Here is a 12,960-nt window from a genome sequence, read left to right as displayed (position 1 = left end):
GACACTCCACAGCCTTCAGCTCTCACTTAAAATCCTGTTTGTATTTTCAACCCCACCAAAATAAAACACTAATACACAAGCTGCCCTTTGGACCAGTATTACTGGTTATTTGATCTGGGACGGGTTCTCCCACGGTAATAATAACCAGGAATTTAATTTCCAGGATCAGGAGAGAGTGGAGGGCTGAGCTTGCAAGTTGCGGTTGGAACTGCAGCAGCGGGAATCTCAGCGGACGCTTTCCCGTCGATTGTTGGAGTCTGCAGGAACGGCCGCAGGTGCACAGAATCCCTAATCGCCGGCTTTAGAAAAGAAAAAGCTTTGCAGCCAAGGACAAGAATAATTTATTCATTTAATATGTTTTTCTCTAAGTCTCTACACGTTGATGGGGAATGCCTCGGGTTGCTTTAATTGCCAATTAGATAGATGTATAAATGTGCTCTGTGAGTTTTCAAACGTATTAAAGCCATCATCAAATTGCAGATACTCTTGAGATGCCCTCTGCTTTGTTGTGCACTGTTAAATGCACACATTGTTAAAATGGTCATGGATTTTAAACTTCTGGCAAATTTGATTGTGAGGGCATTGAGAAACACATCTGTAAAGTGAAAATTCATCACAAATTGTTTCTGTGATTGAATTAAAAGTAGAATTGTAGATTTACTGATAATGGCATTGCTGTAAAACTACATTTGAATACTAAATATTGCACTTATTTGTAACTTGAATTTGTAATTGTTTATTTAATATATTTTATTTCATATATCATTTTATCTGATTATTGTTTGAGCTGAAAAAAATAAGAACATAAAGCTTATAAATGTATAATGTCAAAGGTAACAAAAATCCAACGCTCGAAGTCTTTGATTTTTTAGATGGTGTAATATTGCCATCTTGTGGTTGTATGACACTTTTACATTTAAAAACATCACACGCAGGGTACAGTAGGAAACGTAAATGCTACGTGACTGAAAGAATGTACTTTAAATTAGCTTTAATAAGCTTTTCGGATGTAATTTATCAATTTATCAATCGATTACGGCACAACTTTTGGTTTACTTTCAACTCAAATTTAAACATTTATTATACTTTTAAGAGAGAACGATTCCAAACTCTATTTTCAGAAGTTGTTTCGCTCGGATACAGGTAAAATAGGTCAATCGTAACTTCCGTTTCATAATGACTTCAGTTTCAATGTGAACGCTAAACGAATACGTAGGTTTTAAAATGTGCAAAAACAGAACAGTGCTTGAGCCTCCTCCGAGGGTCGCATTTGTCCCCCCTATAGCATACGTCATCGAGGTTTAATGTTTCAGGTTTTATTTAAAAAAAGCATCATTTTATTTCAAGGTAAGAATTAAACTTAGCGTTTTTTAACCTTAAATCGGATACACACATTGTATTACATCTAAAGCGAACAATGATATTCGTTTTAGCCGAGTCAAATGACCCCTTAAGAGAAATTCATGTTAGTTTTATAATGTTTTTTAACTGCACAAATGAGACCTAAGAATGATGCACAGGACAGGTCTTTGGAAAATGGCACGTGTGGTCACTCTAGCTAATAGCTGAAGACCATTTAGACATAAAGTTTTAGCATAATCTTGTCATGTAAACGCAATGTAGAAACATTTCCTTTTTAGAGTGATTTCAACTTAACAAGCTTTTTAACTCTTAGACAAGTATTTATATGAGTTTAAAGGTAATTGTAGAAGTGTTAAACAAAAAAGATGATGATTATGTTTTTTTTTTGTCAATTCGGTTATTTCGTTTGATTCACATGAGCTTTTATAACTATTACACACATCAATGCAATAATAATACAATAATGCACTGAAAAGGGAAATTTGACATTACAAGCTTTATTTGTCACCTCAGAAAAGTTGCAAATACACAGCATGGAAAACAAACAAGTTGATTTGAAAAAACATACTTTTAAGCCCCGAAAGACTTTTATGACAATAAGTATTTAAAAAAATGCACCTATTTGCCAACACCTCTGGCATACATATATTGCATTATCTAAATGTTTAAAATCATTATTTTAATCATGTTTTTTTATTATTATTTTCCACTTAGATTTCCCTTAACCTAAAAAACACCTAGTTCAAAAATTCACTAAACGTGTTGCTGATGAAACTGATCGAATCAAATCTCATCTGATTTCAAAAGCTGATAGTTGATCTTTGAAGTCCTAGATTTGTAGACCATCACTCCACACACCATGCCAACTACAGCGAGAAGACATCCGGCGACGAACACCAGATTCAGATTCAGGCTTTGGCTTGCGAACTCTGAAAGCCAAAAAGAAACAGTATCAGGCACACTTGTTCATTTCACTCCTTACATAAACTATCAAAGTAAAAATGAGATGTACCAGTAAGAGATGAACTCCTCCTGAGTCTCAGAGGACCCTGAGAGATGAAGTGACTTGCAGTCTGCATGGGAGCTTCTCTTTTGTGCACGTGAGAGGATGGAAGAGGTACTGAGCCATTGGTGCAGCCCTGAGCACAGCGGGTGTAGGGGTTGTTGGCTTCACAAATGATGATTGAACAGGTGATGAATACCTAAACGAAAAGACGAGAGGGAAATGAAAAGAGTAAAATCACAGTAACTCAGTCGTAAAGTACAAAACAATGCAGTTTTGTCTTTACCTGGTCAAACTGTCCAATGAACTTGAAGGCTTCCATACTGAACTTGACACTGGACTGACGACTGGAGAGGAACTTAACAGTGCTATCAAGCTTGCATCTGAAAAACATTACAAAACAATCTTCAGACAGAGCAATATGGCAAAGAATTGATGGATTTGAGTTAAATGATGTCTCGTCTTACCCATTTGCAATGATGGGGTAAGAGATGGGATAACTGGGATTATCGTAGGGTTTTGCTGAACAGGACTCCAGGAACAATTCTGTATTTTTCACCAAATTGACGGGTGAAATCTGCATGTAGATGGTCTCTGCCACTTCGTACTCCAGTGGGTAAGAGTTTGGACTTTTTCTGGTGGTGAAACCAGATTCATAAAACTCAAACTGATAGCTGAATGTACCGAAGCCCCTCTCTGTGATGTTGATGGACGGCCTGTGAGCGTCAAATTTAGCCGTTATACTGCTCTGCTTGTGGAACTTGCACATGACTTCGATTTCCACCTCGTGTCTCCTGGTTATGATATCTTTTGGATTATCATATGTGACAATTTCATTCTTGAAAATTAGATGTTCATCTGTCTCCTAGAATGGAATGATAAAGATGAAAGATGCAGACATTCTATGGACATAAATTTAACCTCTTTTTGTTCAAAATGAGTCTTCATAGCTTCTTACTTCCATCTGAGTCCCACAGGCGTTCAAGGAGAAATTGGCGAAAACATGGGTGTCATTGGAAGTAACGGGACAGGAAGGATCGTTGAGCCGCAGGTGATTGCTATGGATACCAGAAATATTGGCTCGTTCTACTGTCACGGACATTAGATCCTTAGTGCATACAACCTCAGCTTTTGGACCTAAACAAAAATGGAAATATATCAGAATATAGATGTAACAGTCATTAACTGTTGGCCAAAAAAGGTTGTATGGTCAGTTCAACAACAATAATTTCTGTTTAACAAAAGGTTCTTTGTTGTGAAGAAATGTTTTTCAATTTGCAAAAAGGTAAGAAGAAGGTTAAAAAAATTGTTCTTTTATGGCATCGCTGACAAGAACTTTTCAAGCGCCTTTAGTTTTAAGAGTGTTCCCTAAACTACGCCCCTCTGCTTTTCATGTCATGCCCCTTTAGAAATCCAGCTAGTGAGCTACCAATCGGGAGCCAGATTCACAAAAAAAGAGATAAAATAAAAGATAGATTTTATGATAAATGACAGAAAGTTCATAAGAGCATTCCTTCTGGAGAAGCTTTCAAATGTATTCTTAAGAACAGCTTGATTTTTTTCATAAGAATAAAATGAAATATGCTTTGTAAATCAATCTTAAGATAATAATGAAAAACTTAAGAAGTTTTTTAGGAATACATATTTTCGAATTTAGGATTTTTTTTGGCAGTTAAGCAGAATCTTCTTCTAAATAATGTTTTGTGTATCCAGAATCTTATCTCACAGGATTAATCTGTGTGAATTTGTACTATCCAAATCTTTCATAAAAAAAAATATATGAAAAATGCTACACTGAAGCCCCTCTCCTAACTGTCACTGGAGCGGATGTAAATGGTACTACAATGTATGAATACGATGTTTGAAAAAAAATCAAATGAAATCAAATTTCAAAGAGATCATTTTCAAAAGATATTTTTAAGAAAACTGTAAATACCTGCACGACCAACCACAACAATGACACATCTCATCTCAGATTGGTATGTTCTGGACCTAAAATGTTTATTGGATATAAATTAGCCTTAAATCTTTTTAAAGACATACTGTGTTTTTCTCAGAGTGATTTGTCTGTATGAACGTACGCATTCTGGGCAGCTTCTGCAATGAAGCAAAATGGGAAATGTTGGCCAAGGTTGTCTGGCGTTGGTGTCCAGTTGATCACATACTCTCCAGAGGTGGTGACCTCCTTTGTGCTGTTCAGAGGTCCACTAATGACCACATCAACGATACTAGATAACCAAATACAAACATCATTAAAATGTGGTTAAATGATGAAAAATTAAGCTCCATTTATGTTCAAGTAACTACATGTGACATGTTAAAGCGAACAGACTTTTTTATCATACCTTGTATAGATGGCAGTTGCCTTTATTCTGATTTCCAGCTCTTGGTTAACGCGAGCAGCCAGGTGTTCCCCGTGTGCAGGTGTTGGGTGGATGAACCGAGGCATGTAATAGCCCTCAACACAAGACGGTGCTGGAGCCTCCACTGAAACCAGAATATAACCATAAACACAACATTGCAGAGGAATGTGGTGAATACATGACCAAATTATGTTATATACTGTACCTTCCAAAGAAAACTGGAGAGGGATTTTGCTCAGTGGTTGAAAGGAAGGACTGTTGGAAAAAGGCACTCTGAGCACTGTGGAATTATTGGAATATCCCAAACTAATGTTCTTTGTAGGATAATCTTCCATGACGAGCTCGAATACGTAAACACCACGTGTTGAAGTGTTGTTATAGGACAGAGTGCAGGTATTCTATATAAGGGAATGAATAGTAAGCTTCATAGTTGGATACACGGAGTAGCAAATTGAATGAGTTAATTCTACTTTAGATCATATGTTTCAGAATACACTTGTTCATTCTCACCTGATCCAGAGTGAATCCTGCATGTTGGTTACACATTCCACATTCATCTGCATTCAGGAGTCCATATCTGCATCGAACCTGATCTTTATCTGGATCACAGGAAAGGAGGTTGTAGTTCCTGGGGCAGTTCTGAGGAACTCTAGAAACAGACCAAAGGCAGTCAATCTGGCAATGAGCTTGACATTATTTTCATGGAGGTACATGAACATAAAAAAAAATGATGGGTGTCAACCCAGCCGTTAGGTTAAATTAAAATTAATTAAATAATTAAACCCAGAATTAAAAAAAAAAAGTTTGACCCGCATAGTTTTCCATCGAAAACAGCCTGAAAAAGCGTTCTGGCTAAACTTGAGCATTTCTCAATTCTGCCCCGGTCGAACGCCGGCACTGATAGTTTGAAAAACGCATAGCAACAGTGCTGAGCACAGAAAAAATGTCAACTGATGGCTTTTTTTTGAACGCGGTGATTCCGTCCTAAAAAAATGGAAAAACACGTTGGCCGCAGGGGTAAACGCCTTGTTGGACAGAGCCCCTTAAGGTCTTTTTAATTCTTCATATTTTAGATGTGGTTCATGTGCTTTTACCTAACGATGGGTAGTGTGGTTGCGACTGGAGATCTGTTGGGCTGAGAGGTGTCAGATCTGACTCCGAGGTCGATGGTCGTTGTAAGTCTCCAGTTTCCACCTGTTGTGATTACGTTTGAAATCCAACAGCAGCTAGCTTTTCTGTTGATACACGCAGAAGTTTATTGTATATTTTTTCTTTTTTATGATTCATTTCTTGTGCTGAAGTCTTGTTGATCAGAATGTGTAAGCTTACCGTAGCTGAAACGGCAAGTTGCTGGTGAGGGTTCTTGTCATGACGGCCTCAGATTGACACCAGGATCCACCATTGTGACTTGAATCTATACGACCACTCACAAATCTGGTTCTGGTGCCGCAGTTTCCAAGCGTACAGTACCATTCATCACCTATATCACAGACGTGATAGGCCTCCTTAAAACGAATATCCACCTGTAATAATATAACATTTTCACTCAAATGATTTTACTTCAGGGCCCAGATTTGACATTGGATAACAAGTGATGATAAAGTACCAATTTTTTTATAAAAAAGGTTGTAAAGAATTACTGAAATGACCATACACTAGCCCAAAATATGTATATATATTTTTTTTTATTCAATAGAAGTCTCATATAAATGCAATAGGTGAATATGCACCATAATACAAAAACTTTTGATTGACAGCTACAAAAATGTTTTAAGAACAAAGTTTTTTTAAGTATTTGGAAATAAATAAATAAGTAAACAAAATTGTTTGCTTTCATAACATTGCACAATCATATGGCAATTAAATATGTTTATTTGTGACTTTAGCAAATGTTTTACTTGATAATTAAAGTAAAATTTCTCACCTTATAGCTACCATCACTGGTCTGTCTCTGGTTGAAGGTCATTGATCCTCCATAGAAGTGTGAAGCAGTGGCTGTTGCGGCCAGAAGCAGCAGGGCCAAGAGATGAATGTGGAGTGCCATGATGCTCTGAACCTCTATCAATCTTCTCCGACTCTCTAATTCTCGGTCCCTTTTTAAAGGACCTGATTAAGGAAGTTATCACTCTGCACTCTGTCATTATACATATTCCAGTAAGCGAAAGGCTTTACATTGTACCTCCTACTTATAAAGAATGATTGGCATGACAATGTTGTTGACCCAGTGTTACTTTTCAACTGGCACATTCTGATTGACGGTTCTGATTAACATCTTCATTTTTTCGAAAAGTTCCTTTAAACAATTAGGCAAGAGGGTGTCGGATTATTTTTTCTGGTGCAACTTCACCATCAAACCATCAGAAGGATGTAGGCTATGAAAGAATCAGAGCAAGATAGTTGTTAAATGTGTAGCTTATAGAAGCGGTTTCTTAAATCAACTTTGAATGCTTGTTTGTAAAGACTCCAAAGAAATACCCAAATCAAAGTTTGCAATTTTTGGTTTGTCAAATGTTGTAGGAATTAGATTTTTCCAGCATATTATGCAATTCGGTGTCCCATTTTCTTCTTTTTAATAACATGATGACTTTGTGCTTTATCTTTTTCTTAAAATGTTATATTAATCCAAAGGCATTATTAAACAAATAGAAGGCATTAAACTCAATATATAACAAACTTTACAAGTAGTTTATACATAATTTTCTAATAAGTACGAACTGTCTTTAATTAATTTTAATTAATTTGTGCATGTGTAACAAATATAGTTTTATGAATCCTGTTGCATAAGATGCTGTCAGTACTTCACTATTTATTTCCGTTTGCATGACAAGACCAGGGGCTCGTTTCAGAAAGAAGGTTTAGTGAAAACTGTGATTAAATTAACCCTGAAAAGAGGGTAACTCTTGGATTTCAATTTCAGAATGCGAGGTATGTCAAACCCGAGAAAGCGGGGTAACTCAATCCCGTTTTGAAACGAGAGAACAGCTGTTCTCACAAACGCTCTCTCACCCTCGCTCACTTGTTTCTCAATATTTCCCTTCACTTCATATTTTCCTGCAGCTTTCCGTGGCCAGCGTGTTTGCTTTCTTAGCGTTTACCACTCAGAGTTCTTGTCTTGTCTTGTCTAGCCTAGTTATTATTTAATAACCTTTTCCCCAGTATCATACTGGGGGGTGCTTTCCGTAGGGTTGCTGTCTCGCCGCTGTTTTTCCGGATGCCTGACCACAAGCTATCTTCACTTCCACGGACACTGTTGATGCCTCAACCGACCTACGCCTGCTCGACTCTGATTCTTGCCTTTTCCTGCCTTTTGCTCGGCCCGACGGCAGTATACTTCTGTTTGCCTTTTTGTGTTCAAATAAACTAATGTAATTCATTTGCTTTTGTGACAGAACATACTGGCCAGCATGGACTCAGCAGAAGCTTCCATCCTGCGCACATCCATGGAGCGGCAGGGGTAGTTATTGGGCCGCCATCAAAATTGACGGTGGAGACGTTGTCCACCCTAGTGCACAATATTTTGTCCCGGCTGAAACACACACATCTATTCGATGCGACATCTCAAGATCTGGCCGCCACCTGCTCCTGGAATTCCGAGGCTCTAATGGCGTGGTTCCTAGAGGGTCTTATTGGTGATATTAAGGATGAGATTTACGTTGAGATTTCCCAGTTGATCTAGTTGATTTGGCCATTCGGCTGGATGGTAGAAGAGAGGTCTGGCAGCGCGGCAAGTCTTCATCAAGCTTCCAAATGGATCCTTGGTCTTCGCTTCGAAAACCTCAGGTCCCCGCAGATGAGGCTGAACCCAAGCAGCTAAGTATAAATGATGGAGTTTGTCATTATTGTGGGGGCAAGGCCACCAAGCTTGTCCGCTAAAAGCCCTGCTCATCAGTAACCAGGGGAGTCCTGGCAAGCAGCACTTCAATCTCCCCTAGTCTAGGAACCTGCACCCTTCTACCCTGTCTCCTTCCTTGTGTCGGCTCTTGTTGATTCTGGAGCAGAGGGCAACTTTGTTTATGAAGCGTGGGCTTGTGAGAGAGGGCTTTCCCTTTTTCCTCTCCATCCGCCAGTGATCGCCCACTCAATGGACGCCAAAGTTATCAGCATGGGTTCCTTCACCACCACTTCGGAAGGACTCATTATAAGTAAGATCTGATCAGTCAGGTGTTGACGGAAGAGATGTGTTTTCAGACGATTCTTAAAGATGGCTACAGAATCTGCAGATCTTGTAGCAGTGGGCAGATCATTCCACATAGGTGGAACCGATCTGGAGACGGTACGTGAGGGAGATTTTTTACCTTTTTGGGATGGCACCACAAGACGTTGTTCGTTTGCATAGGGTAGGGATCTGGCGGGTACGTAAGTCTGCATTAGTAAGTGAAGATAAGGGGGTGCCAAACCAGTGGTGGTCTTGTAGGCCAGGAGCAGAGTTTGGATTTGATGCGAGCGACTATAGGGAGCCAATGTAGCTTAATGAATAGAGGAGTGACGTGTTCATTAAAGATAACTCTTGCCGAGGCATTCTGGATCATCTGTAGAGGTTTGGTTGTGCAAGCTGGAAGTCCACCCAGTAGCGCATTGCAGTAGTCCAGTCTGGACAGGGCAAGAGCCTGTACTAGGACTTGCGTAGCATGCTCTGATAGGAAGGGTCTAATCTTCCTAATATTGTAGAGGATGAATCTACATGACCGGGCGGTAATGGCAACTTAAGCTGATCATTGATCACCACTCCCAGGTTTCTTCCCTTTCTGGAAGATGTGATGGTTGATGACCAGAGTTGAATGGAGAGGTTGTGATGAGTCTTTGTGTCGGCCCGGATTACAAGCAATTCTCTTTTTGTAAGGTTCAGCTGCAGGTGATGGCCATTCATCCAGAGCAAGATGTCGGCTAGGCAAGCTGAGATGCATGCAGAAACAGTCGGATCGTCAGGCCAAAAGGACAGGTAGAGTTGGGTATCATCTGCACAACAGTGAAAGGAAATACCATGTTTCCGAATGACAGAGCCTAAGGATGTCATGTATACAGAGAATAGCAACGGACCAAGCACTGAGCCCCGAGCCACACCTGTGTCGAGATGTTGGGACTCAGACACCTCACCTCTCCAGGATACTCTAAATGACCTACCTGAGAGGTAAGATCTGAACCATTGTAGCACCATTCCGGAGACACCCATAGCCTTGAGGGTGGACAGGAGGATCTGAGGTGCCATTAGCCAGTTCCGGGTGATTTTGGGACCCGTACACCCTAGTGACGGCATCCATTATCCAGACAAAAAGCTGCTGAGAGCTCCTGAAGCTTTGTGTGTGTGATCCAAGTAGAGGCGCAATGCGCATACTGGACACAGCACGGATGGGGTTGGGTCTTCCTCCCTGGTGGAGAGTGCCTGCAAGTTCACCACTTGGTCTCAAGGGGGAGTGGTGGGAACTTTGGGCATTTAGCCGGGCTTTGGTCTCAGGATAACGTAAGAATCACCAGTCCCGAGTTCTAGGCAATCTGTGGACACAGAGAATGCTTGTAGATCCTCTACCCTCTTGAGGGAGCCGTTTTCATCTTGAGGTGAGAAAGAGTGGCATCTCGGAGGGGCTCAAAGGGCGGCCTCTGGAGGTCCCAAGAGAGTACGGAGCGTGTACGAGGTGGATTCACTCTTCTCGCTAGCCAAGAGACTTACCAGCAACTAGGTCGTGATGAGCGGCAATGGCGGCTACATACACTTTCAGTGTGGAATGGGAGAGATTACTCTCAAGTCTCTGTTGTAAAAAGGACAGCACGTTCCCAATCGAGCACTTCCATGGGTCTTCTCTTCGAGAAGAGCACCAAGACGAGAAGAAGCGCCACTTTTAGGCATATAGACGCCTAGTGGCAGGGACCCTAGCCAGAGTGGTAGGCTCAACCACCGCCAAGGGTAGGCCACTCAGGATCTCATGTTCCATACAGGAGCCAGATATAGAGGTTCTAGAGGTCTGGTCTGGGATGCCATAACGTGACCTTCCCCTGGGAAAGCAGGTCCTTCATCATAGGAATCGGCCAGGGGGGAGTTGTCATCAAGAGCATTAGCTCCGAGAACCAAGTCTGGTTGGGCCAGTACGGCGCAACTTGTAGAACTTGATACTCCTCTTCCCTGACCTTGCATAGGACCGGTGCGTTGGCAGAGAGGCGCGTTGCGCCTGCTGCCGATGTGCCATGCTCTCCAGTTAACTTGACTATGTAGCCAGTGTTGGAGGGGTCTCATGTGCATCAACCTGAGGGGTATCACCCCCGCTGAGGTTGCCATGTGTCCCAGGAGCCTCTTCAATTGTTTCAGGGTGACCTCTGGCTGCTTGAAAAGGTTCAAGTGTTTCAACACTGACTTTGTGTGCTAGGTAGTCATGGAGACAGAGTCAAGTTCCATACCCAGAAAAAAGAGGCTCAGCACAGGGGAGAGCTTGCTCTTTTCCCTGTTGACCTGTAGTCCCAAGAAATCTGGGTGTCGGAGCACCAGGTCCCTGTGTGTACACATTAGATCTTGCGAGTGTTGACAAGAATAGCCAGTCATAGAGATAGTTTAGTACCTGCACGCCTTTCCCCCTGGGGGAAGCCAGGGTAGCTTACACGGCCTTTGCGGGGACAGGGACAGAGTGAGAGGGAGGACTCTGTACTGATATGCTCGCCCCTCGAAAGCGAACCGTAGGATCGGGCGATGACGAGGGAGAATCGAGAAATTAAAGTACGTAACCTTCAGGTCAATTGCCATGTACCAATCCTGACATCTGATAGCAACAGGATGCGCTTCTGCGTGAGCATCCTGAACGGCAGCTTGCATAGGTGCCTGTTCAGGGTATGCAGATCTTTAATGGGGCTCAACCTTTTTTCGGGGACGATGAAGTACAGGCTGTAAGACCCGATGAACATCTCGGCTAGAGAGATGAACACGATCACATCCTTCACTAGAAGGGTGGCGACCTCTACACGAAGCACGGGAGCATCCTTGCCTCTGACTGAGGTTAAGAGGATGCCCCGAAACTTGGGCAAGCGTCTGGTGAGTTGGATCGCATAGCCGAGACGGATCCTATCCTGTAGCCACCATGACAGTTTGGGAAGCTCTTGTCAGGCTCCCAGGGACCGAAGCAGGGGGGCTAGGGGAACGATTTGCTTTATGGACCTCCTGGGGTTGGTTCGATGGCTGGCAGTGCAAATCCCTTGCCTTGGGGAGGCCCCCAGTGGACTTCCTCAGCGTCACTCATCTGTGCAAGGTTCAGCCTGAGGTGTCCCAAGTGTGGACATCGTTCGACCCAGGGCTCGCGCAGTCACCTTGGTCACCCGTAGGCACACTCCACCTGGGGGACATCGACGTATCCTCTATCCCCACCATCGAGGGAAGAAAGGGTGATGGAACTAGTTTGAAAAAGGGGCACTGGGGGCGGAAGTGGGTATCCAGCCATGAGCGTTGGGGGAGAGGCAGTACGGTGCACTGCAACCTCAACTCAACTTTATTTATATAGCGCTTTTTACAATTTTCATTGTTACAAAGCAGCTGTACATGAGTCACATTGAATACAAGTATGAATTCTAAAGCAGCCCCCCCGGCCAGGCATAAAACAATATGCAAACGGTGGTGAGGAACCCAAAACTCCCATCGAGAAAAAAAACCTCAGGGGAACCCAGGCCCAACCAGAGGATTCCAGTTCCCCTCTGGCAAAAGCTGCTGCCTCTGCACAAGCTCAACAGTGCTTGCACAACAAGGCTTAATAAAAATATAAAAATTAAGGATTTAAGATTATCATTAACAATCTAATAGCATTTGAAATGCTGTAGGAAAAACAAAGTTGTCGCGTCCTTTATCCAGCTCTATCCTCTTAGCTCTTGTCAGGTCACCGCTTCCCATTCTCAGCTCTGCCATCAGGTCTGGGCATGAACTGCATCCTGCGGTAACCTTGGAACAAAGAGACAAGACTGGCTGAGAGTAGAGTACTGTTCTGCACTCTTTGATGCAACAAGTACATCATTTGTTGTTGGATGTGTTCCTGGTTCCGGTTGATCTAGATAATGCAGCCTAAATCCTCTGAGGATTAATATTATGGAGGTGTAGTGTATGCAAGATTAAAAAGATGAGCAACCCAATGCTCACTGCGCCCCGGGAAAGCATGGCTGACATTTCGACATCCGCTTCTTGCTGGGATCGACCCCCCGAGGGAGGGATCTCCGAGGAATCGTCGGAGTCGGATAGCAGTAAGTCACCCTCCGATGCTGCAAGGAACA

General features: G+C 42.2%; 1 protein-coding gene across 1 annotated transcript; it reads right to left on the bottom strand.

The window, feature by feature from the left end:
- Window positions 1-1,839: 1,839 nt before the first annotated feature.
- On the bottom strand, window positions 1,840-6,810 carry LOC130413434 (uncharacterized). Its single transcript, XM_056738658.1, has 13 exons — window positions 6,653-6,810; window positions 6,058-6,251; window positions 5,823-5,963; window positions 5,239-5,377; window positions 4,934-5,126; window positions 4,711-4,852; window positions 4,447-4,593; window positions 4,302-4,357; window positions 3,324-3,502; window positions 2,833-3,230; window positions 2,652-2,748; window positions 2,375-2,564; window positions 1,840-2,291 (listed from the first exon to the last, which is right to left on the bottom strand). Exons 1-13 carry the CDS (start codon window positions 6,770-6,772, stop codon window positions 2,146-2,148), a joined length of 2,142 nt encoding a protein of 713 aa, XP_056594636.1. The 5' UTR covers window positions 6,773-6,810; the 3' UTR covers window positions 1,840-2,145.
- Window positions 6,811-12,960: the final 6,150 nt, after the last annotated feature.

This window comes from Triplophysa dalaica, chromosome 23, assembly GCF_015846415.1.
Source record: "Triplophysa dalaica isolate WHDGS20190420 chromosome 23, ASM1584641v1, whole genome shotgun sequence".
Classification (NCBI taxonomy): domain Eukaryota; kingdom Metazoa; phylum Chordata; class Actinopteri; order Cypriniformes; family Nemacheilidae; genus Triplophysa; species Triplophysa dalaica.
The sequence above is the reverse complement of the archived record's forward strand: the minus strand, read 5'-3'. Positions and strand labels throughout refer to the sequence as shown.

Bases quoted from the DNA above. Each gene is read 5' to 3' on its own strand.
- LOC130413434 (XM_056738658.1), bottom strand. From the start codon at position 6,772: ATGGCACTCCACATTCATCTCTTGGCCCTGCTGCTTCTGGCCGCAACA. The intron at 4,358-4,446 runs GTACGTTCATAC...TAAACATTTTAG, and splicing joins GCAGAAGCTGCCCAGAATGC to GTCCAGAACATACCAATCTG. The intron at 3,503-4,301 runs GTATTTACAGTT...ATTTTTGTTTAG, and splicing joins TGTTGTGGTTGGTCGTGCAG to GTCCAAAAGCTGAGGTTGTA.